The sequence below is a fragment of the Cervus elaphus genome, chromosome 18 (assembly GCF_910594005.1).
Source record: "Cervus elaphus chromosome 18, mCerEla1.1, whole genome shotgun sequence".
Classification (NCBI taxonomy): domain Eukaryota; kingdom Metazoa; phylum Chordata; class Mammalia; order Artiodactyla; family Cervidae; genus Cervus; species Cervus elaphus.
This window is the reverse complement of record NC_057832.1, coordinates 37,157,606-37,184,012: the sequence shown is the minus strand read 5'-3', so window position 1 is coordinate 37,184,012 and position 26,407 is coordinate 37,157,606. Positions and strand designations below refer to the sequence as shown.

Here is a 26,407-nt window from a genome sequence, read left to right as displayed (position 1 = left end):
TCTAATACATCACTGATGACAGTATAAATTGTTACAACAATTTTGGGAAACAACTTTTCATTAACTACTAAAGTGGAACACGCACACAACCTATTCTACTTTGGTGTCTGAAGAAGTGAAAGTTGCTCAGTCATGTCTGAATCTTTTTGACCCCATGGAATTCTCCAGGCCAGAATACTGAAGTGGGTAGTCTTTCCCTTCTCCAGGAGATCTTCGCAACCCAAGGATTGAATCCAGGTCTCCCACATTGCAGGCAGATTCTTTACCAGCTGAGCCACAAGGGAAGCCCAAAAAGTGGTCTTCCCACTGGAGTGGGGAGCCTATCCCTTCTCCAGTGAATCTTCCCAACCCAGGAATCAAACTAGGGTATCCTGCATTGCAGGTGGATTCTTTACCAACTGAGCTATCAGTGATACTAAGCAGGAAAGCATAAATATTCTCATCAAAGTTATATACAAAAATATCCATAGCACGGCTATTTGTAACAGGTAAAAACTAGAAATTACCAAAATGTTTATAGACAGTAGAAGATATGTGCACACAACAGATTACTATTCAGCAACAAGAATAATGTACATGAATCTCATTTTAAAATGTTGAGTGAAAGACACAAAAGAGTACACATAGTTTATTTTTATATACTGTTCAAAAATTGGCAACATTAATCTTAGAAGTCAAGAACAATACTTTGGAGAGTGTTCTGTGACTGGATATAGTTAGGACACTGTAGGAGTGGTTGAAATAGCGTCAAATCACATACTTCCTGTTTTTACATAATCTCTAATTTCAGTGATGCATTCCACTGATAGTTCTCAATTTGGGCAGTGGTTTCATGAGTATGCTTACTTATGAAAATTCATTAAGCTGCACATATACGGCTTATGAATTTTTAAGTATATGTATTAAACTTCAAAAAAAGTTTACCTAAGATAGAAAATTAAGTAGATGCTTATACATTCTTCTAACTCTAAAATCAGCAAAGGTCGTAAACCATGCATAATTTGCACGGAGTCAGAAGAGAATGCAGGCCCCTTCTCTAGATCAGCTAAGGGAGTGTTTGTTAGACTTTCCTCCCTGCAATCACGACAAACATCTGCCTTTGTTCTGTTTTATCATTACCCCTAAAATTGCTTAATGAATCTGTAATAATAAGAGAAGGGGCATGAAGAAGAGAAGAAAAGGAAGAGTTTTAATAAATTTGGGAGAGTTAAGTTTTTTGCTTTACTCCCTGAATACTTTTTTTTCTACTTTTCTCTCCTTAAAACCCTTAATCCCACACTCCAGCGCCCTCAGCGATTCTTGCTTCTTGGTCATTTGTTTTTCTTGCTTTGATTCTAAATACAATATAAGAGAACAGCTCTTCTTCAGCTTGTGATGGGGTTACATCCAGATAAATATCCAGATATTGAATATCAAATTATAGGTTAGGTTCACTATACCTAACCTACTGAACGTAACAACTTAGCCTAGCCTGCTTTAAACGTGCTCAGAGTTGAGCAAAATCATCCAACACAAAACTCACTTTATAATAAAGTGTTGAATATTTTGTGTAGTTTATTGAATTCTGTACTGAAAGTGAAAAACAGAATGGTTGTATGCGTACAGAGTGGTTTTAAATGAGTGGATTGTATACCCTCACCATAGCACGGATGATTGGGAACCATGGCTTGCCTCCATTGCCCAGCATTACAAAAGTCACGTCTTACTGCATCTCACTAGCCAGAGAAAAGATCAAAATTCAAAATCTGAAGTATAGTTCCTACTTAATGTGTATTGCTTTTGCACCATAGTAATCAAAAACTTATTTAAGTCAAACCATAGTAAATCAGGGACCATCTGTATACACAAAATGTTTAATGATGGCCAATAGGGGTAAAGTAGGTAATAAACTAAGCAGAACTGACTGTCACTTCATAATCATTTCCTGAAATGATCTTGAGCAGAATTTGTTGAGGGCTTATCAAACTCTTTCCAAAAGCCTCCATGTAGATCACTGAATAATTTATAAGCTATGTATAGGCCTAGAATCCAAAGAAATCAAGTTTGAATTAAACTTCCTTTAAACCTCAGTTGGGGTTTTTTTAAATGTTACTCTCTTAACTTTCAAATCTAGAGATGAAAATAATGGTCCCTTCCAACAAAATGATCTGTTTTAAACCACATAGTACTCTACAAATTCACTACATTTCCTGTTTGTTTGCTGTGGAACTGGATAGCCACAAAACCATTTTTTAAAATAAAGTGGATGTTTCAAAATAAGCACAGAAAATGATTTCACTTATTACTGTTCTATAATTAATTTCATTTACAAACAAAAAAGAGTCAATCATGATAACTTAGATTTTAACATTTTTCTCTATGTCACCATGATTAGAACCTTGTAAGATAAACAAATTATTGTGGGCAAACAGAAATGTTTACATTGGGATTTTATGATAAAATTGAGAATGTCGTTTTAAATTATTGTTACAGGTATACATAGTAAGACATTGTAATAAATTCAGTAGTATATTAATATTTCAACCAATACTGTGCATTGACTCCTTTCATTTTTCTACACATTTTTTTGTGATGTGACGGTTGAAATATTCATTCCCTTGGATAAAATCAAAGAATTTTAGTCTGTCTACAGCCATACCATCCTGAATGCTTCCAATCTTATCTGATTTTGGAAGAATTTTAGTCTAAGGAAAGTGTCTTTTAGAGTCTCAGGATAGTTTCTGACATTCATTTTAGTAAATTTAAAATTTAAATTTCTATCATGTTTCCTTTCATTAAATGTCCCAATGTATGTTTGATGTAGAACTAGATTCTCACTATGTGAGATATTCAGTCCACTCATGCATGCATTTAAAAAGGAAAGAATAAGTCATGCAAAACATTCAATAGCTAAAAATAAACTATAAAATTTATCCAAATGCTTAATAATGCATTAAGTTAAACAAGAGTTAGAAAGCATGTTACTGCTTGTCAAAACAAAAATTAATCCTCTGGTTTACTTATTCTTTAGCCACAGTTGAAATTCCAATTCTTTTTTATATTTTTCAGGCTTTGAGAGAAGTTTAGTAAAAGACAAATAGGCAATCACAGTCAGAGATATTCTCATTACATCTTTCAGGGACATTAATTTTTATTCTTTTCTACTTGAGTTATCACAATGCAAATTGGAGAGTGAAAAGTAAACACAAGCAAAGGAAAAGAAAACTAATTAAAGGACAAAAGAGCAAGGGAGAGAACCCAGACACATTTTTTTAAAATAAGAAAAATAATAGAAAGCCAAAAGAAGACTCCAAGATTATATTGCCTTAATAGTATCTGGGAGAACTCACAGACCGGAAGGCTAGGAAAAGAAAAGAAATTGTGCTTACCTGTTAGAAGCAGGCAGTTTCTGGGAGCTGTCCAATGTACTAACTTAAGCATCCCAGTCACTACTTACCTCCTCAAAAGGAATTGATGTCTTCGTATTTCTCCCTTGAACCAAGGCATCTCTGCACTCAGCTTTTTAAGCTTTCTTTTAATACATCTTCAAAATGATTTTCTTAGGTGTTGTTCTGCCCCACCCTATCTCTTAAAAATCTTTACATTGAATAATTAAATATAGCTATTGGTAAAAAAGAAAACTAAACCCTTCTATGTTAAAACAAAAACAAAACATATATAGATGATATATATTTGAAATCAGTAAAATTTAATTTTCGTTATACCAAATTTATAATCTTTTCTTTTCATCTAAAAAAAAAAAAAAAAAAAAAAAACCTCTTAAAATGCAGTAGAGTTTCTACTCTTAAATCTTGTAGAGTGGTGGTAATGAAGAAATGTAACCAGATAGAAGTGTCAAGGTTATTGTTTGTTCAGGAATACCAATCAGCAACTTAAAAGTTTGAAAGACTTCTCCACGGAGGGTGAGCTTATCGACCGATTCGTTTATCAAAAGGTGAGTCGCAATTTTGAAAGGAGACTGAAGTTTTGTTTGGGGGGAGGGTTTGCTTTCCTCCCACACGGGGATTATACAGTAAAGCGCGCTGGGAGAAACCCTCTGAGCTTCCCTTTTTCATGTTATTGCCATCATCACTTTTTGCCCTCTAAGTAAGATCCTTTACGTGGGTGGGGGATAAAGGTTAGGAAAGGAAAGTCAAGTATCTCAATTGTTAGACTGATTATAGCGAAACAGATTTTAGAAGCCAGGGTTCGTAAAGCGGCAGGAGAGCTGTTTACCTTGCAGTGGAAAGAGAAAGAGGATTCCAAGAGCGACTCTGGGGAATGCCCCCTCGCCCCTCCTACGATGCTTACTTAAGCTAATGGAAGATCTTGCCTTTCAGTAGCCGCTGCACTGGGATACCAGACAAACAGCTCCCCTCGACCCCTGGCAGACAGGGCCCCTCTTCTGAACATCATTAAAAGCACATGCACTTGTTTCACACCCATTGGCAGCGGAGGGTAGCAAGATTCGTAACTCCCACCCTGGAGCCAAGGAGAAGCCAGAGCGGTGGAAAACATCCTTGCTTTGAAAACCCAAAGCTAAATTAAAGAACTACATGAGACAAGGAGCTTGAAGAATATTAGTTGGCTGCGGGAGTGTGGAGACACACAAAAAGCACAGCAGGTAAGAGCTGGAGGTTGTTGCCAAGAAGGAACTGTCCCAGGTGGCAGGGCGGAAAGGATCGCAGAATTGGAGGCCTGTTCCTTTGAGTCTTGCCGGCGTTCTCAAGGTTGTCGTCTTCCATCAGTTGCGAGAGGAGGGACCTTGCCAGAGCCTTCCCTATCGGTGCAGCTAATCCTGTTATCAGCTTGGTTATACATATTAATGTCCCTGACCCTTTGGTGATGGTGACCCATCACATCCAGGGCTGTTAGGAAGGCCGTCACCAGGCGTGCCCCTCCCTTCGAGAAACCTATGAGACGCAGGGCCAAGCAGACGCGATGGCAGCCTTGCCCGAGAGCTGCGTGGACGCCACCGTCCTGGACTTCGTCGCAGACCTATCCCTAGCCTCCCCGGGGCACCCTCTCCTCTGCGACCTGACACCTAGGGTCCCCTTTGGGAACCACCAGGACCTTGTGCTCCGAGACGGAAGACCCCGGAGTCTGGCGCGTTTTGAGGAAGAGGACCCAGAAGAAGAGGAGGGGGAAGGAGAAGAGGGGGAAAACGAGGAGGAAGAGGAGCCCGGGAGAGGCGCCTCCCTGCTGGGCCGCCCCAAGAGGAAAAGGGTGATCACCTACGCCCAGCGCCAAGCCGCCAACATCCGCGAGAGGAAGCGGATGTTCAACCTCAACGAGGCCTTCGATCAGCTGCGGAGGAAGGTGCCCACTTTTGCTTACGAAAAGAGGCTCTCCCGGATCGAGACTCTACGCTTGGCCATTGTCTACATCTCCTTCATGACCGAGCTCTTGGAGAGCTTGGAGAAGGACACCGACTGAGCCAGGGTGGGGTGGACGTGTCTGCCCGCTCCTCGCCTGGGCGCGCACGGGTTTGGGGAGTTTGAAGACCCCGCAGTGGGGGCGACTGAAAGGCCAGGAGGGGCCCTCCAAGACAGAACGTCTGGCCTTCTGGAGCTTGGTTCTGGAGTGTAAAATGTCCACAGCCCTCGAGAGGCGTGGAAGCCGTAGAGTTAATATATATGCGATCGCTGTCGGTGGAGTACGGGGCCGGAGCGGGCGGGGCGAGTGAGGACGAGTTAGCACCGACTTGGGGCAGTCCAGGCCCACGTCCCAAAGCGGCGTCTGTCGGGCGGGAGGGGAGCTAATCCTCCCCGCAGACGGGAGACTTCGGGAGCGTCTGTGCAGTCCTATCTTTTAACTCTGCTTTCTTTCTTTGTTTTTTAATATAACTATAAAGAGATATTCCTACTTCTTTATTTTTATTTTTTGCCTCTAGACTCGGCGCTGAGCCATCCCAGGCAGGCGCTCCGCTCCGGCCCGTGCTCCTGGGGCGCGGGGAGGGGAGAGGGGCGGAGAGGGTGGTCCTAGACGGGTGAGGAGGGAGGGTTACTGGGTCTTCTGAGAGTCCCGGGCGCTCCGGCTCTCTCGTGCGGTCCTCAGTCCTGTCGAGAGGCAGAAAGAAAGAGGAGAAAGCAGGAGACAGTATTCTCCTGTCCTCGCCTCCTCTCCCTCCCCTTCCCGTCCCCTCCCCTTAGGCTCTAACCAGCAGGCCTCTAGTGGCCCCTCCGGGATTAGGATGCTTGAACCGGGAGGGAACTGGGGACAGCTCCAGCTTATGCGCTGGGGGTGCAACTGGGCTTACGAGGCGTCTCGGGGCCCCCGAGCCTTTACCACTTGCAGTTATTTCCCCTGGTCGCCTACGGGGGGAAAGGGCCGGGTCTTCCCAGGGGCAGCCCCACCAGAGCGCGCACTTTCAAATTTTTAGCTGTAGGTAGGGAAGATAGTTTTCATTCTAGTTGCATCTAGGGATAAGGGAGAGAAAACGTCAGAGGAGGAAATTCATTCTTCCACTTTGCCAAAAAGTGTGCGATGGAGATGAGTTTGAAGCAAGATCGTGCTGAGGGACTCCCTCCAGTTTGGACGGTCTCCCATTCCACAGTTCTTCCTTTTGTGCTAAGGGAGAACTTCTGCCAATAACTGAAATGGCGTTCTTAAGCTAGCAATAGGTAAGTGAGGAGAGGAATCAGAATGAGCAACCCCCATCTCCTGGAAAGTGAATAAATCCTATTGTTCCAACACTGTATTTTGCTCTCACTTTGCAAATCCTTGGGCGGATGTGCACAGACACACACAGGTCTCCCTATTAGCCTTTTAGAAATGTGTTTCATTTTTATTAAGAAGTAATATATACTCATCCTAAAAAGTTTAGAAAATTAAAATTTAAGAATAAATTTAAATCACTTCATGTTACCACATAGTTAGCGTTTTTATCTATTTCCTTTAGTCTTTTTTATACAGATGTAAATTCAATGTGTTAAACAAATTTGGGATACTTTTGGAATTTATCCACTCAGCATTATAGAATGAGTACTCTTTCCTTGACTTTGTGTATTACTCAAACGTAATTTTGATCACTGCATTTTATTATTATATCCATGTATCACAGCCTCACTCCAATCCTTTACAAGTGGATGGCTATTTTCTTTTTTAAAAAATAAATGATGATGCAAGAACACTCTTATAAATATGTTCTCTGCCTATGATAATTTCCTGACACTAAGTAACTAGAAGTGAAATTTCTGCACCAAGTGAACATTTAACTTTCTGGCTACTAATGGCCAGATTGCCTTCCAAGCAGATCTGCCAGTTCACACACCCTCCCACCAGCATTATAGGGATTTGCTTGTCTTGTGCCTTAATTTAAAAGTTTTCCTAGTTCTCCTATCTATGGGAACCTAATTAGTTCTGAAATGACCACTTTCCCAAAGATGACTTCTCTTTTTGAGTAACTTTTGATTGCTTCTACCTCTACCATAAGAACATTAGGATAAATACATAAAGGAAAAAATGTAACCAACTAAACCAAACAACAACAAAACCAGGGAGTATATTTTTTTTTCTCTATCACTTCTACTAAAATAAACTGAAATTTGGACAGTGACCCCTATATCAGTTTTATAAAATAAAATTACTCATTTTCTCTTTTTCTGGATAACTTTTTGGCTACTCAAACTAGCATACCTGTATTTTTAAAGATAAATTTTAAATTGCTCAATTCAGTATGTCAAAAGTAACTGTATCTCAACTCCTCATCAAACTGTACTCAGCTTCCCAACTTCTTATGTAGTGCTAGTGGCTCCATCAAGCCCTCATTTATCCGGTTATTTATTTATTCAATTTATAAAGTGTGTTGACATTTTACATATAGGGTGAATGTGTTCAAAATTGAAAGGGCTTACAGAGGCTCTGTTCCTTCTCCCACCTAAAGTTCTCCTGAAACTAAACATCATTTTTTAAAAAAATCTGCAAGTGATAAACAAATTTGTCTAAAAACAGTCAACTTCAGAAATCATTAATATTTTGTTGAAAGAACAGATTTTGAAAATAAGAAATTAAAATAAAAACTGTGTAGACAAAGTTCCTTGAAATCCTCAGGTCCTGTAGCATAAATACAACCATCTTTCATCCTTAGTACTCTCCCTCATATTCTGAACGTTTCTGTTATATTCTTAGTAATCTCATGATATCCTACAGTGAATACTTCCTCTGAATTGTAAATAACACCCAAAGAAACTCTAAATACAAAAGGTTTTTCCCATTATTATTAGAATTATTCAACAATTATTAAAACTTTTAAGCTTATAAATGCTTTCTTTGTAAGTTTTGTCTATGTCTAGAAGCTATTCTAAAATGTAAAGTGTCTTAAGGCTTCTTCTTAATCCTTGTACTCATAGAATAATATGAAGCCAAATAAGGATCAGAAATACAGAGAAATAGATTGACTTATTCTTTGTATCAGATCATCCATGGAGATAAGACAAAATTGTCTGCATTTCAAACATTAACCCAGGTACCTCCGTGTCTCACCACTCAGTTTTTCCAAGCAACGTGATAGTTTTGGTCTTCCCATGTTAGATCCATAAATCCAGTGTGCATTTAATGCAAATATTTTTCTCTTTTTAGTATTTAACACATCCTGTGTTAAAATTGTCTTATTCTTTATTATCTTATAAACCAACATTGATAGAAATATCAGTCGATATTTGTTTTTCAATACCTTCCAACAGTAAAAAAAATAATGCTAAGTGTATCAAATACTTCTGGAAAATTGTAATAATCAGTTTTTGAAATCTTAAAGTTATTTGGGCATTTGGAATATAAATACTATTTTAGACGTTGCTTGGAGGCGATTTATTTACACACTCTTTGCTGACTGAAAACTGCCTTTTGGTCTCAAACTAAGCTCCCCATCACTATCAGGTTACTATTAGTATTCAGACATGTAAACCAATAAAAGATCTAAATGAAATCATATTTGAAAGACATAATCAGGCTTTCCAGGGAAAGTAAGAATAATCAAAAGCCTTTGCCATCTACAGGCAGTCATTCAGGCCTATCATCTTTTGCAGTTGCCCAATGTGAAAACATTTTGACAAAATTAGCACCGGAAAATGAACCAGATATTATGCTAGTGTGTGTAATTCCCGCAAGAATATACAATTAAGACCCTAGGATTTGTTTATTATTGCATTTGTCAGTATTTCCATTATAAAAACACTATTGTGGAATGTTTATAACAACGACCAAAATTCTGAAATGAAACTTGATAAAGCACAGTTCAGTGTAACATTTTTATAATTTTAAATCTTCAAAGAAAATTTCAAAGTTAATGAAGACATTTAAGTATACTTCATGTGTGAGTTTCTCAAATATACCTGCAACTTTAAAAGAGATTCTACTTAATACAAAATATAAATTATTTTTATTTTGCTTCTCTGGTGGCTCAGTAGTAAAGAAACCACTTGCAATGCAAGAGTCACAGGTTTGACCCACTCCAGTGTCCTTGCTTGGGAAATTTCATGGGCAGAAGAGCCTGGCAAGCCCTAATCTATGGGGTCAAAAGAGTCGAACATGACTTAGTGACAAAACCACCACCATTTTTATTTTTACATGTTTTTGTCAAAAATAGCTGGCAGATTTTGCTTTGAACATTCTTTGCACCTCTCCTCTCCTGTTAGCTTGCCAGCAACTGTGTCTTTACCCATGAAGTAGACATCCCTGTGCAGCTGGTGATACCTTGCTTTTCAGCCCTGACTATAGAATCCCAACCCAATCACGTAGCATTATTTTCTATTTTGTTTGTGATACATATTGGCATAGCTTAGCACAGATTTAACTTTTAATCATTAAATTCCAGCCAACAGAGGCAAGTTAAAAAATAGTTGGCAAATTAATACTGAATTTTAAGTACTAAATCTACTTATTGGGTATTACTTGATTAACTTACAGTTTAAATGTGTTAGAAAAGTGTTAGTATATATCTGTGTCTTGGCCTAAGATCAGTCAGAGGCTCCTGAACTTTGCCAACATTTTGGGAGAAGTTAGGCCCAGTTTCTGGTCAGTACCCTCTCTTCCTGTGAATGCTGGACTAAAAAAGGTTACAAAACAAGAGTCAGCAGTTCTGACCATTTTGTTTTGACTTTGGGGTTTCTTTGAATCCAATGCTCAAAACCAAACCTGGCGAAGGAGAAAAAGGAAAGGAAAGAAGCAATGCAAACTGACAGGGATAAAATACCAGAAAGATGGAAAATCTTCTTCAAGTCTCCATAAACCAAAGCCTATAAATTTCCACAACTTTCTCTATGATACCAAATTTCAGTTCTGTGCCTAAAACACATTCCATAAAAAAATGTAAGTAAATGCAAAGAACATTATGCATGTATTTTTAAATATTCTTTGTGGCTAATATTTCATAGAATTCCACTCAGTTTTACAGAAGGCAAAGAACATTTGATATTCAGTGAAGTCAAGAGTTTACAAATAATGCTGAGAATTATCACAATAAAATGTTGCAATTATCATAATAAAATGGTTACTTAGTGCATTATTGTATTCAAAGCACTCTTCACATATTTTCTCTCATTTGATCCTCTGACTGGATTTAAACAAGATCTAGAGTCTCTGAATTAAATTGTCATCAGTTTACCATCTTAAAAATTCATTCACTCATTGAAATCAGCATGATACTGAGATTCCTATAAAGGATCAATGGTCACATATAAGCAACACATTTCTTTGAAAGATATTGCCCTCAAGATCAAAAGCACCTTAACACATTCTGTGGATGATAAATTATACAAAAGGCTGGTGCAGTCTGGCTCCCTCAAAGGCCAAATTTTACAGCCCTCTATTTGGGGCTCTGTGAAAGAGATTTCCACCTGCAGCCAGCAAATATAGATGACCTCAAAGCAGCTGTTATGGACAGCTTTTTATGATTTCCAGTCTTCAAAAGGGAGGAAAACATCTTTAAGAATATGGAAATAGAACAAACAGTTGGTGAACAATAGAAGACAATAATGTCATATAAATGTATCTGAATTAAGGAATATGATTACACAGTTACTTTACTGCAGATAATTCTGTCACTTCTTCAAAATTTCACAAGCTGTATTTACTACTGATCAGATCTTAAACTGGTCGACAATCTTTAGTCCTACAATTTAGTTAAGTGTTTGTTACATTTAATCCCATAGTTTAGTGATATGTTGGAGAAACTGGAAATGGTCTAAAGGAAAACAAGAGAATAATTGGATTCTTAGATCTGGATGAAGTAATAATGTCTATAATAACTAGTAATGTCTATCATTACTATGTTGCTTGCTTATATGACAGCACATGTTGATTACTATTAAAGTTTTCATAATAATTTTAGGATGTCGACACTATTATTACTCTCTTAGGGATGAAGGCTCTTTGGAATAAAGAAGTTAAGTAACTTGGCCAAACTTAATCAACTAACAATGAGTAATGCCAAGATTTACACTCAGTCAAGGATTTCAGAGGCTGAACTCTCAAGGTGTCAGATTATTTGTGAATACAATTATTATATTTAAGTAGAAATAATGTGACAAAAAGGCTTCCCAGGTCGCGCTAGGTGCCGCTTCCCAGGTGGTGGTAAAGAACCCGCCTGCCAATGCAGGAGACATCAGAGACATGGGTTCAATCCCATGGTTGGGAAGATCCCCTGGAGGAGGGCATGGCAACTCACTCCAGTATTCTTGCCTGGAGAATCCCAGGGACAGAGGAACCTGGTGGGTCCATAGGGTCACAAAGAGTGGGACACGACTGAAACAACTTAGCACGCATGCAGTGTGGTAAAAATCAGAAACTATTCTTCATCATTACTGATGATCAGAAATGTAGACATGGGCATATCATGGACATGTTTATGCACAGGGATTTAATCTCTACAATGGAATGGGGAAGGTGGACTACTGGTAGTAATTCTGGAAGAGGTTCTGAACTAATCTTCTATGGATATTTTAAGGCTACAACTGTCCTCAGGTGGCTTTAGTGCAATCTTGCCAAAAATGGAGAAAATAAACTCTTTTGATGAACATAATGGTTTGGAATGTGACAGAGCTGGGTTTGAATCACAAGTACCTAGCATAATGCCGCAAAAGCTAGTACAACTTAACCTTGTTGAACCTCAGTTTCTTCATGTTTAAAGTAAAGATTAATAACAATCATCTCATAGGGCTCTTATGAGAGTTGATTGAAATATGTATGCAGAGTAAATGGTGCAGAGTGAGCACTCAGTAGGTGGTAACTACTATTGAAATGCACGTCATCATCGCTATAATTATACTATATTATATATTATTATATCCCTTCCAATTCTATGGCAATGAAAACTCAATGAATAAGGCATCAACTTCACCACCCATGGTTTAATGTGAAAGCATAAAATACATAAAGAGCAGGACACATCATGTAATGCTTTAAAATAAGCTGAAAAAAATGAAATAATTTTTTATCCTCCCAAATTTCTTATTCCTAGAATATTTGAATGTCAGCATTTAGCCCTAGTCTACACATCCTTCCAAGTGGAGCAGTATATCCCAAATATAGCCCCGAAACTCGCAAAGTAATCTGCTACTGAATAGAACATATATTTTTTTAAAGGGTAGGTAGGTGAGTCTAGGACTTCCCAGGTGGCGCTAGTGGTAAAGAATCCACCGGCCAATGCAGGAGACAACATAATAGCTGTGAGTTCGATCCCTGCGTTGGGAAAACCCCCTGAAGGAGGGTAAGGCAGCCCACTCCAGTGTTCTTGCCTGGAGAATCCCGTGGACAGAGGAGCCTGGCCGACCACAGTCCATAGAGTCGCAAAGAGTCGGACACAACTGAGCAACTTAGCAAGCAAGTGACTTTAAATTTGAAAAAAAAAAAGATCTACATTTATTGACAAGAGTTCTATTTTATCAGCATCCCAGACATTATAGTAAACATTGCTTTTCAAATCAGTGTGAATTTATTCAAATTAGCTGATTCCTGGTGGACTAGTTCTATATCTTAACTGCAGTGGTGGTTACACCAGTACACACATGTGATAGAATGACATAGAACCGTAGCAGTTCATACCAGTGTCAGTTTCCTGGTTTTGACATTCTACTGTAGTTATTTACATAAGATCTAACTAATGGAGGAAACTGAGTGAAGGGTACACAGAACCTCTGTGCCATCTTTGTAATGGTCTGTGAGTCTATAAGTACGTATTTCAAATTTTAAAAAGTGAAAAAAAAATTTTTGACATTATTTTCATATATAAAGCACCTTATAAATGTAAATTATCATTAATTTAAAGATACATTCACATTCACTTCATTCATATCATGTTCTACAATTTTTCTTCAAGTGTTTCAAAAAGTGAAACCAAGTTTGTGCATGGTACTCTGTGGGTCCTGAAATAAAAATCAGTACTGTATTCCTAAAGGGCATCACTGAGAACTGAGTACATACCTGATTCTATTTCCTTGGCCCGTGTTGACATTCTTGGCCAAATAACATTCTCAAGTATGGATTTATAGTAATGAGGAGCTTCACATTTTAACTGTGCTACTTACTAAATTAGATAATTCCCTTATAATTTCTTACTTTGATCTGTAAAGTAGAAATAAGTAACACAGAGTTATTGAAAGTGTCATATAACAGATCCTGTTAAGTGCTTAGTAAAATGCCTTATGTACAACAGATATTCAGCCAATATTATAATTGTTGTTTATGCCCTTTCAACGTTGAATGTGTATGCAGAGCAAAATGACAATTTAGCCATTTAGAAGGACTCATGAGACCACAAGTAAAAGCAATATTAAACAGTTGTCCAACTCATTGGAAAAGACCCTGATGCTGGGAAAGATTGAGGGCAGGAGGAGAAGGGGATGACAGAGGAGATGGTTGGATGGCATCCCAGACTCAATGGACATGAGGTTGAGCAAACTCCAGGAGATAGTGAAGGACAGGGAAACCTGGTGTGCTGCAGTCTACGGGGTCGCAAAGAGTGGGACACGACTGAGTCACAGAACAACAGCCTCTCCACGTGAATCAGAGTCTTTTAGGTAGTATGGCCATTTTGCGCCCAATTTAAATTGCTGCCCTAATAAAGTGTTTTTGTTTAGTTTTGTTTTAAAAACATAACAATTTAGGGATAAGGCTGCTGGTCCATGATATTTGTAATCATAATCTTTAGCCTGCCAGGAAGGTCACTGTAAATCCTACATTCCTAAAATAATTTCTAAAATTTGTATAATAAGTTTTTATGTGAAAAAGCAATAGCTCAGTTGGTAAATCCTCTGGTAATTTATTTTTGAGCAAATTCATCTCAAAACCTGCTGTACTGGTGAAAGTAATTGAGAAGCAGGACTGTCTCAAGTATTAAGCATTTATACATGCCTGATGTTGGCTGATGTGAAATCTGAAATCCTGAGACTTGCTCAGGGTAGCCAACCAGATGAGACGGCATGGCCATGCTTTGTGTTAGGTTTTCTGAGGGACATAGGAGTCCTTGCGCACCCAGGATGTTAAGTGGCTACCACCTGCCACAGAAAGGAATTTGGAAGAAAAAAGACCGCTCTTGGGAGCAATGAAGGGGAACATCAGGTTCCAAAGTGCATCCTTGGACCTCTTGTGTTATTTCTGCCATTTAAAGTCTGAAAATGTGGTGCCTGGACTTATCCTCTTTATAGGTTCCTTTTCACTCTGACACTAGTAGATTTATTAAAAAAAAAAAAAAAACTGAAAAATTTTGTATTCTTTGGCTTAGATTTATTTCCAATTTAAACATCAGTTTTTGAAAAGATAAAGTTGGCCTTAACTTGCACATATTTTCTCAACATTTAAAAATAGTAACTCTAATATCTATTTTGTATGAAAAATGTTCCTCCTTGCATACAAAGTTAACACAATAATTATTAAATATCTTGTTTGTTTTAAAAGCTTTGATTCAACTTCAAAAGCCTTATTCAGGGGAGGGGAGCCCTCCTGAACTTAACTAAAATTTTTCCAACTTGGGAAACATACCCAGTTTCAAATAATCTCACCATGGGTTCATATTTTTGACCTAAAAAAAATGTGGTTACTATAGTTTACAAGCATTTGACAAGTAGTGGTTTTGTTAATTGTAGACCTTATTGAACATGCCACACCATTTCTTTCATCACTATTCATTTGACTAATCTCACTAAAGCCCATTAAAATTAAAGCAGATGAGCTCATTTAAAATATATATATTGGGTGCCACTTTGTTTCAAGATGACACAACCACAAATTAAAGTTTAATGTACTATATTTCATTAAATTCAATAGACTATACTACTTAAGTTAACATGAAACAGGCTGAAAAATGACCAGAACTTAAAGCATGACACAACAAAACACAACAAAAATCTTCCAAAATTACATCCACATGAAAATATGTAGCATACCTCATGGACCTTACCCTGGATACCTCACAGTTTCTACTTCTGTACCTATAACTCCTCCTTCCATTGTATGACTCACATACATAAAAACATGCATACGTGAAAATTATTTTTATCAGAATACTTTCATGTGTATTTTAGAATGGATGGTACATATGTAAAATTTTTGTACTCTTAGCTCAAATCTCTAAAAATTTTTCTTTTCCTCTGTACTTCAGTTGTTTCATTCTTCTTTTTTTTTTTTTTACTAATTAGCATCTTTCTTAAATACTTCATGCATTATAACATTAATGATTGTTTAATGTTTCCATCACTTATCACTAAAACATGTATTTAAATGAGTATCAGTATCTTTGCATATATTGAAAACAAGCCCAGGAATTACTCCAGATTTTGACTGAGCATTGGCCCCCACATAAGTCTATCAGGCCTGAATATAATTACTAAGACCAGCTGCCAGCCAATTGTAAAAAACAAAGTATCTGGAATTGCCATTCAGGAAACCTACAGACCATTCATTGATTAGATGAGGGTCATTGACTCAATGAGAAAAACAGAATTTTCCCTGGGAGCAGAGCCACTTCATCTTGGAGTGATTCAAGTGTATCTGAAGCTCAGGTAATTTACCATATCAAGAAAGGAGTTAAGAACGATTCAAGAATGCTCTCTGAACCTTGGCACTGGTTAGGAAGATCTAAGCCATATTTTACAATATTAGGCTATTTTGTGGATTCTTATGAATTGCTTACAGAAATTTCATTAGGAAGTAATCAGAAACGATATACAAATAGGCTTCCCTTGTGGCTCAGCTGGTAAAGAATCCACCTGCAATGCAGGAGACATGGGTTCGATCCCTAGGTTGGGAAGATCCCCTGGAGAAGGGAAAGGCTACCCACTCCAGTATGCTGGCCTGGAGAATTCCATGGATTGTATAGTCCACAGGGTTACAAAGAGTAGGACATGACTAAGCAACTTTCACTCACTATGTACAAAGACTAGACTACAAAACATGCATCTCAACATTGTTTTTAGTATCAGATTATAGAAACTAGCCTAGATGTCTAAAAATATGAGTACTTAAATTATTCCAGTGATTGAAAGGATGATATACAAAATAGTTTGTGCTCTGGAAAGATGATTAAAATGAATTTTAAAAAGTATTTTATAAAGAAAGTAATACTTGAGGCATGATTTTTATATGGAAATGTGTATAAATATATGTGTGTGTATGCATGCTTTTGTATATATAAGTATAAATGTTCTTTTTATATATACCATAAAAGAACTGGTCATTTTTGTACTTGTTTGTATTTTTGCAGTTTCTATTATTATTTTTTAGACAGAAAAAAAAAACAATAAAATTATTTTAAGACAAGTATGAATACATAAAACTAAAAAACTTCTTCATGGTAAAAGAAACTAAGAAAATGAAAAGGCAGCCTACAGAATGGGAGAAAATATTTGTGAACTATTTGACCAACAAAGGGTTAATATCCAAAATACATAAGGAACTCATACAAGTAAATAGTAAGAATACAAATAACCCAATTTTAAAATGGGCAAAAGACCTGAATAAACATTTTTTTTTCCCAAGAAGACAAATGGATAGCCAACAGGTACATGGAAGGATGTTTAACATCATTATCATCAGGTAATTGCAAATCAAAACCACAGTGAGTTATCATATCCCACCTGTTACAATGGCAAGTGTTGGCAAGGACGTGAGGAAGAGAACCCTATGCACTGTTGGCAGGAATGTACATCAGTGCAGCCACTATGGAAAACATGGTGAAGCTTCGTCCAAAAAAATCAAAATAAAATTACAGTATCATCCAGTAATCCCACTTCTGGCTATATATCTGAAGGAAATGAAATCATTATTTGGAAGAGATATCTGCACCCCCCATGTTCATTGCAACATCATTCACAGTAACCAAGATGGAAACAAACAAATTTCAATCCACAGAAGAATGGATGAAAGAGATGTGGAATATACCTAAAATGGAATATTATTCAGCCATAAAAAGAAGGAAGTCCTGCCTTTTGTAACAAAATGGATGGAGTTTGAGGGCATCATGCTAAGTAAAATAAATCAAAGAAAGACAAACATATGTTTTCACTCACATGTGGAACCTAAAAAAGCAAATTCATAGAGTGGAATGGTTGGTTGCCAGAGGCTGTGGAGTGAGGAAATGAAGAAATGTTGATCAAAGAATACAAACTTCCATTTATGAGATGGGTAAGTTCTGAGGATCAAATATACAGCATGATGACTATAGTTTACAATACTGTATTATGTGTTAGAAAGTTGCCGTGTGTGTGTGTGTGTGTGTATGTGCGCCCAGTTGTGTCTGACTCTTCGCGACCCCATGGACAGTAGCCCACCAGGTTCCTCTGTCCATGGAATTTTCCGGGCAAGAATACTATAGTGGGTTGCCATTTTCTACTCCGGGGGATCTCCCTAACCCAGGGCTCAAACCTGTACTCTTGGGTCTCCTGTCTTGGCAGGTGGATTCTTGATCACTTGCACCACCTGGTAATCCCATAGAAAGATTATGGGATCTTTCTAATCCCATAGAATGTTATCACTACAAAAAAATTTCGAGAAAAATATAATATTATTTTGAATTAAAAATAGCCACACAACAACACAATTTGTGAGTTCTACTTTTAGTTGAAGGACAGATGCTCTTATGTGACAACTCTTGCCTTTCTAAACTTAAAACATTTAAACCAGGTACCTGACATGCTTAGGAGTGACATTCTGTAACAGTTTTCTTTAGATACTAAAGAGCAAAGTATCAGCAGCACATTAGGGTCCCTCTCATGATTCCTTCCAGTTATTGCTCTTCTCCTGCAAGGAAACCAGATCCTGATCTCAAACAACTTCAGTTTGCTTCCTCATTTTTGTATTCTTTTATATAAATAAAATCACTGGGTCTTGAGAAATGATTGGTTTTCATTTATAAATATTTTTTCAATAAAACAAGTCTTCCCAAAGGCTCCTCAAAAGAGAAGTTGAAATTAATTAAATACAAAGTTAAAGTATGAGCTTTAATTTCATTGACAATGAAATGGAAAATTCAGTCAAAATGTTGAGGTGTTCCTTCTTAAACAGGGTTGAGTTCTATTGTAATTACATGTGCACACATAGACACATCCAATTAAAATAGCTATAATAATCTGTTAATTCTAAGACATTATTGATTAGTCAGGAATACACTTCAAATATCTAATGAAATTGCTGACTTTTAAACAAATAGTATCATAGCTTTGGAGGCTTCCCTGATGGCTCAGCAGTAAAGAATCTGCCTGCAATGCAGAAGAGGCAGGAGATGCTTGTTCCATCCCTGGGCTGGAAAGATCCCCAGGAGGAGGACATAGCAACGCACTTCAGTATTCTTGCCTGGAGAATGCCATGGACAGAGGAGCCTGGCAGGCTACAGTCCACGGGGCTGCAAAGAGTTAGACACGGCTGAAGCAACCGTGCACACACACAGGTACATCATAGCTTTGCTCAGTTCAGCCCAAGGGAACACAATGTGTGTTTATTCGTGTGCATGAATGTGCTTGTGCTCATGTGTGTAAAGTATACATGGAGACTGTGTAACACTTAATACTTATTTTTAAAAGGGTACATTATAACCTGATAAATGTGATCCATAAAAGCTCTATGTTATCATATTTGCATGTTCATACACATATTCATTTTGACATACTTTTTTATACTAATGGTTTGAAAGCTCTGTCATATAACTAAAGAAAAAAACTACACTTCTAACATAATTTCAAAATATTTAAAACCTGCCCTGCTTTTAATAACTTTTATTGTTTTTAACATGTGACATTTTATCCCCATTAGCAATAACAGATGTATAATGCATTAAAAAGGAAAATCCTGCACATGTGTTGAAATAGAGGACTTTAGTGAAAGGAAAGCATGTGCTTTGATTTATATTAGTCAAAATTTAGATACTGTACTTGGTGCTATTTCAGGAAATGAAAAGGTGAGGAAACAGTTATATACCAGTAAACCAGAGAAAAAGTCTCCATAGAAACCGAAACAATTTTGGTGGGAGCTACTTAAGCTAATCAATACCTAGAATATGGCCCTATTAGCCTCTAAAGAGCCAACTCTTAGAAAACAAAACCCAGAAAAATAAAAAGAAAACAAAACCCAGTCCATTGAGTCATGCGTGTTACATTGCATTTATTGATACAATTCTTCTTCTCATTTAACTGTCAAAAATTAATCAGTCATCAAGACTGAAAATTTGGGTGAATTTTAAAGAGAAAAGACCGCCCAAAATGACCCTGTTTACTTACTCTTTCCCATCTCTATTATCTTCACCACTAGTCAAAAGGAACACACAGAGAAAATTGAAAATGAGTGATAAATGCAATTTGGTTTGTTTGGCTGTTTTTTTGGCCTCAGCTTTCATGAACGCCTTCTTTCCTGTGTCTTGCTCAACTAAATTATTGACCCCACTCCCGCCCCATTGCAGCCAGTGCTAGGAGAGGAACCACAAGGCCCGCTAAGGGTGACAAAGGGTGACAAATGTTGCCATAGTGTAGCTCCGCGCATTTGTCAATTAGCTGGAGGCTTGCATATATTCCTTGCAAAGACAGCCCAACATTGTTTAGGTGTTCATCTCAGTAAGGCACTTTTTAAAGCATAAACCAAAGGACTCCTATAAGAGTTTCTGTTAGTTCCTATGGTTTTGATTTATACCATCTTTAAAACAATACACTTGCTACTGGGAGGATTTCTATTTCATGCCATCTGGATATGTTCTGATACTGTCATTTTATATATTATTACTTTATGTTCATAGCATGTGAAAGAAATAATTCCTTGCATCTAAATTGGGCTATTTTCTAAATGATTCAGAAATACTTGTCTCAGTGTGTGTGTGTGTATGTGCATGTGCATGTGAGAGAGAGAGTCATATATTATAGCTTCCTACTGCCAGATGCTATAATAAAAAGGATACCACCTCAAGAAACCATGTAATCTTTGGTATTTCTATCAGGCCATGCATTTCATTAGAGTCTCTGTTTTATAATTAATCATAATGTATTCTGTCAGCTAAAGACCCTATATGATATTTATCATATTTATGATGCCTGGATCAGCAAAATAAAAGTGGGTGAGAAAAATATATAACTATTAGATATATCTGTCCTGTGTTTTGGTCAAGTCCATCCTACTAGTCAAATGGGATATAGCTATACTCGGGCTACTGCTTCAAGTTACTTTCGTTTTTTTTTTCTTTTTACTCACTTTATTTTCCTGCTCTTTAACAAAATTAAAATTAAATTGAGATGAACTTCTAAATGTGAAATGTTAGCATTAGAACAGAGAAAAATTTGTTTCTAAGATGTTTATTTTATTATCTCAAAAAAAAAAACAAAACCACAAATTCTGGACCCAACTGGTTGGAGGAAGGCTAGTAGAGGAAATAAGAGAGTTATAATGTCACAGCCAAAGAACCCAAAACAATGTCAAAAGCAGCATTGAGATCAGAGATGCTATGAGTCTTAGCTTCAAAAGGAAAAATGTAGACAAACTTCAAGAAAACATCTTTTAAGAGAAAAGAGTGCTACTCAGACTAACCTTAGCTATGAATCTGAAGGCGGCTGGAAACTTTTCATGGAGGCTTACCATAAATTTATTACCAAACGGATCAAGTGACAAAAGTGAATACAATTCTCAGATTTATGGCATTTAATTCAGAAATAAAGGTCCTCTTGAAATAATATTCCAACCATTGGGAGAATTTCCAAGTCAGAGATATGATTTATAACATTTTCTTCATCAGCTTAAAGTATAATGCTATTATTATGTCTCTGATTTTGTGGATGTTCTTTAGAGTACTTCAGTCTTTCATAAATCTAATATTTTTCCTTCATACTCTGATTTTCTATGATTTAGTTGTAGTTGCCTTTTAATGCTCATGTATCATTAGCAATTGACTTTCAATGTATTGTACTGTATTACAGTTGTATTATTTGCTCATTTATCATTCATGTCACAGGATAAGTGGCTTTATATAACAAAGTCATCATCATAATAATTATTATAGATCTCTCCTGCTTCCTTTCCCCTCTCTTTCTCTCCTCATAGTCTTTTTTTCCATTAATGCTGTCACTGTCTGTTGGATTAAATGACTATATTTTATACAGTAACATATAAAAGTTTCTTTTTAAGATCCTTTTGTAAAATGCATGCAAATTATATGTTTTCTGTAGAAATTACAGAGAACGAAAACAAGAAGATATATTTTATTACAGTTTAGTGAAATTTTGGGGCTACCTAAATATCTCCTTAGGGAAAGAGGGGTTGACAAAATGATCAAGATGGTGAACAATTTCCTGACTCCCTTTCCCAAGTCAAATGTTCATGATTATTCTTATGTGTAGCCCTAAACAGAACAACCATATAAATGTCATAGTGAGGAGAGAGAGTGAAAAGTAGCGATAATGTAAGCTCAGTTTACATTTAAATTGAGCTGGATCAGATTGAGTTTTTTTCCTCCAATCAGCATCCAGTTCTCATACTAACTTTCATTACCAATTCAACAAAAATCTATCAAATATTTATTGGATGCTTACCATGGACTTGGCTCTGTTCTCAACACAATTTTCTAGTTCAAAATATCTTGCCTATGAAGAGTTCATAGTAGAAGTGAGGGACATACACTTTGCCAAACTGTGCATCCCATTCTGGATCAGATATGTGGGAGCATTAGAAATAGTAGCTATTGGGATGAATTAGAAGAAATATAGTTAATATAAGTTCCATGTTATTATATACATAAACGGTCTCAAGTTGAGGCTGCTGGAAAAAAAACAGTGTTGGCATAATGTGTGAAATAGCCCTTTACCTAGCACACAGACTATGACTATGTCTAGATCTAAAGGAAGAAATTCTAAGCTCAGAGTCAGGTTGAAGCCAAAGATCATGACTGTTTGGGTCACTACTTGATAAAAGGCCTAGTTATCTAACAATATCCATTCTCCCATCCTTCCTTTAACAGTAGTACCCAGGAAGACATCATGACTACACTTAACAGTTTCACTTGCAGTTAGTTATGGTTATGTGACTTAAGATCTAGGAATGGAATGTTAGTAGAAGTTACAAATAATTTCGAGATGGGGCCATTAAAAGAGAAATATATCTTCCCCTTGGTTTTCTCCTTGTCCACTGACTGGAATGCACAATGGAAACAAGATCTGCAGGAACTCTTTGGTCCATGAAATGAAAGGTCACATTTTGAGGACAGTAAAGTAAGAAGCTAAATCTCCAATTTGGCTGAGGTACTGAGCCACACCTGTAACATCTATCTAAAATATTCATAAAACAAACTGCCTTATTTAATCCACTGTATTTTTGATCACTTGATTATAGTGCCATATTCCATTTAATATATCTCCTCCTCCCAGGTGCATTGGGACAGTTCCTGATACATAATAAGGTCTTATTAACATTGTCGACTACCACAAAGGGACAGAATGACCTTAGGTTCCACAGAAGGTATTTAAATCTAAAGCCAGAGTAGATAGGCAGAGGCCAAACTGAAATTGTTCTGAGCATATTAGTTTGACATGAGGGAGGAAGTGCTGCAAAATATGCCTTTTCCCGATTCCAGTTTAAAACATACCTCAATTTTGCATATTCTAGCCTCATCTCACAAGGTACAATTCTAATATTTCAGAAGGCATGTGTACTTAGTCACTCAGTCATGTCCCAACTGTTTGCAACCCCATGGGAGCCCACCTGGCTCCTCTGTCTATGGGATTTCCCAGGCAAGAATACTGGAGTGGTTTTCCATTTCCTTTTCCAGGGGATCTGCCCAACCCAGGGATCGAACTCACTATGTCTCCTGCATTGGCAGCCAGATTCTTTTCCACCGAGTCACCTGGGAAGCCCTTCAGGGGATAAAACAGTCTAACTATACAAAATGAAAGAGAATGTGAAAAGTGATAAAATAAAAATCAGCTTTATATATTATAAAACAGAACTCAGAGTTATTTTCATTCTATGACAGTATAAACAATCTAAATTTGAATGCAATAATAGTTTTCAAAAAACAGTTCAAATGTATCTAATCTAAATTCAAAAAATTTAATTATAAGAAATTTGGCATATTTTTAGTTCATCTGCAGCTGTGACTTTCTCTTTGACAATATAGGGCTAATAGTACCAAAGTGCAAAAGTTATCATTTTTAATTGCTATTCCCTGGCCTCCTGCTAGGGATAAAAAAGCTTTCAGATTAAGTGAAAATCTTTCACTTAAGATTTGTTTGGCTCAATGGTTTTCTTGAGAAAATATTACTTCACTGGTAAGCTGTATTACCACATTTTAGTACCAAATTTCAGGGAGCACAATCTCAAAATAATTTCTCAGTAACTTTCAATATATTGGCTAAGAAAGACAATATTTACTGAAGATAGCCAGAAGTATATGTAGTATTTACAGTCCCCAAAAGGATTAAACCATACAATCAGAAATATATCATTAGCTTTTGCAAAAATTACTTTTAGTAAATCACTTTTGCCACTGTAACATCATAAAACCTATGTGAAATGCTTTTTTTTTTTTAAAAAAAGAAAGGACAGCTCTATGAAATTTGTTGAGTTTAATATACAGATGTTGTCAAGGATATTGTCCTTTATGATACCCAATATTTTCTTCTCCAGTGAATTTAAGTGGAAAAAACACCTTTCAGGTCACAGTACCAGGAACAGTTGGACTTCTGGACTCTGTGTGTGTATCTGTGTTTCCTCATGGACTCTGTAGACCTACAATTGTTTGTGATACCTGGTCACATTGTATACTAGTCTTAGAGCCAACTGTCTAATCCTCCATTAAAAATACCATAGAACAGAAAGATAGCTAGCTTCCTCGAGTCCCAGGCCTCTCAAATATAAGCTATAAATGCTCAAAATAAAAACAAATAGGATATGAAATATACATTCTGCTGCTAACTTCACTAAGTTTTCCTTTATATACCTTGTTTTCTTTTTTTTCCCCCTTGATTCATTTATCTTATTTTTAACATATTTCATCTTGCTGGTTTCTTTTTTTTTTTTTTTTTTTTTTAATATTTTAAAATTACTGTATTATATGTGGGAAATATAGCTGTATTTCAATAGTTGTTTTCTCTAGTGGTGAGGTTGTACATAATTTCCCATTTTCTTTTCTTTTTTTTTTTTTTTATTTTTTTATTTTTTTTTTAATTTTTTTATTAGTTGGAGGCTAATTACTTCACAACATTTCAGTGGGTTTTGTCATACATTGATATGAATCAGCCATAGATTTACACTTATTCCCCATCCCGATCCCCCCTCCCACCTCCCTCTTCACCCGACTCCTCTGGGTCTTCCCAGTGCACCAGGCCCGAGCTCTTGTCTCATGCATCCCACCTGGGCTGGGGATCTGTTTCACCATAGATAGTATACATGCTGTTCTTTTGAAACATCCCACCCTCACCTTCTCCCACAGAGTTCAAAAGTCTGTTCTGTATTTCTGTGTCTCTTTTTCTGTTTTGCATATAGGGTTATCATTACCATCTTTCTAAATTCCATATATATGTGTTAGTATGCTGTAATGTTCTTTATCTTTCTGGCTTACTTCACTCTGTATAATGGGCTCCAGTTTCATCCATCTCATTAGGACTGATTCAAATGAATTCTTTTTGACAGCTGAGTAATATTCCATGGTGTATATGTACCACAGCTTCCTTATCCATTCATCTGCTGATGGGCATCTAGGTTGCTTCCATGTCCTGGCTATTATAAACAGTGCTGCGATGAACATTGGGGTGCACGTGTCTCTTTCAGATCTGGTTTCCTCAGTGTGTATGCCCAAAAGTGGGATTGCTGGGTCATATGGCAGTTCTATTTCCAGTTTTTTAAGGAATCTCCACACTGTTTTCCATAGTGGCTGTACTAGTTTGCATTCCCACCAACAGTGTAAGAGGGTTCCCTTTTCTCCACACCCTCTCCAGCATTTATTGCTTGTAGTCTTTTGGATAGCAGCCGTCCTGACTGGCGTGTAATGGTACCTCATTGTGGTTTTGATTTGCATTTCTCTAATAATGAGTGATGTTGAGCACCTTTTCATGTGTTTGTTAGCCATCTGTATGTCTTCTTTGGAGAAATGTCTGTTTAGTTCTTTGGCCCATTTTTTGATTGGGTCATTTATTTTTCTGGAATTGAGCTTCAGGAGTTGCTTGTATATTTTTGAGATTAATCCTTTGTCTGTTTCTTCATTTGCTATTATTTTCTCCCAATCTGACGGCTGTCTTTTCACCTTACTTATAGTTTCCTTTGTAGTGCAAAAGCTTTTAAGTTTCATTAGATCCCATTTGTTTAGTTTTGCTTTTATTTCCAATATTCTGGGAGGTGGGTCATAGAGGATCTTGCTGTGATTTATGTCAGAGAGTGTTTTGCCTATGTTCTCCTCTAGGAGTTTTATAGTTTCTGGTCTTACATTTAGATCTTTAATCCATTTTGAGTTTATTTTTGTGTATGGTGTTAGAAAGTGTTCTAGTTTCATTCTTTTACAAGTGGTTGACCAGTTTTCCCAGCACCACTTGTTAAAGAGGTTGTCTTTTTTCCATTGTATATCCTTGCCTCCTTTGTCAAAGATAAGGTGTCCATAGGTTCGTGGATTTATCTCTGGGCTTTCTATTCTGTTCCATTGATCTATATTTCTGTCTTTGTGCCAGTACCATACTGTCTTGATGACTGTGGCTTTGTAGTAGAGTCTGAAGTCAGGCAGGTTGATTCCTCCAGTTCCATTCTTCTTTCTCAAGATTACTTTGGCTATTCGAGGTTTTTTGTATTTCCATACAAATTGTGAAATTCTTTGGTCTAGTTCTGTGAAAAATACCGTTGGTAGCTTGATAGGGATTGCATTGAATCTATAGATTGCTTTGGGTAGAATAGCCATTTTGACAATATTGATTCTTCCAATCCATGAACACGGTATGTTTCTCCATCTGTTTGTGTCCTCTTTGATTTCTTTCATCAGTGTTTTATA

General features: G+C 37.0%; 1 protein-coding gene across 1 annotated transcript; it reads left to right on the top strand.

The window, feature by feature from the left end:
• Positions 1 to 4,920: 4,920 nt before the first annotated feature.
• On the top strand, positions 4,921 to 5,415 carry FERD3L (Fer3 like bHLH transcription factor). The gene has a single exon (XM_043873235.1). The coding sequence runs from the start codon at positions 4,921 to 4,923 to the stop codon at positions 5,413 to 5,415; it is 495 nt and encodes a 164-aa protein (XP_043729170.1).
• Positions 5,416 to 26,407: the final 20,992 nt, after the last annotated feature.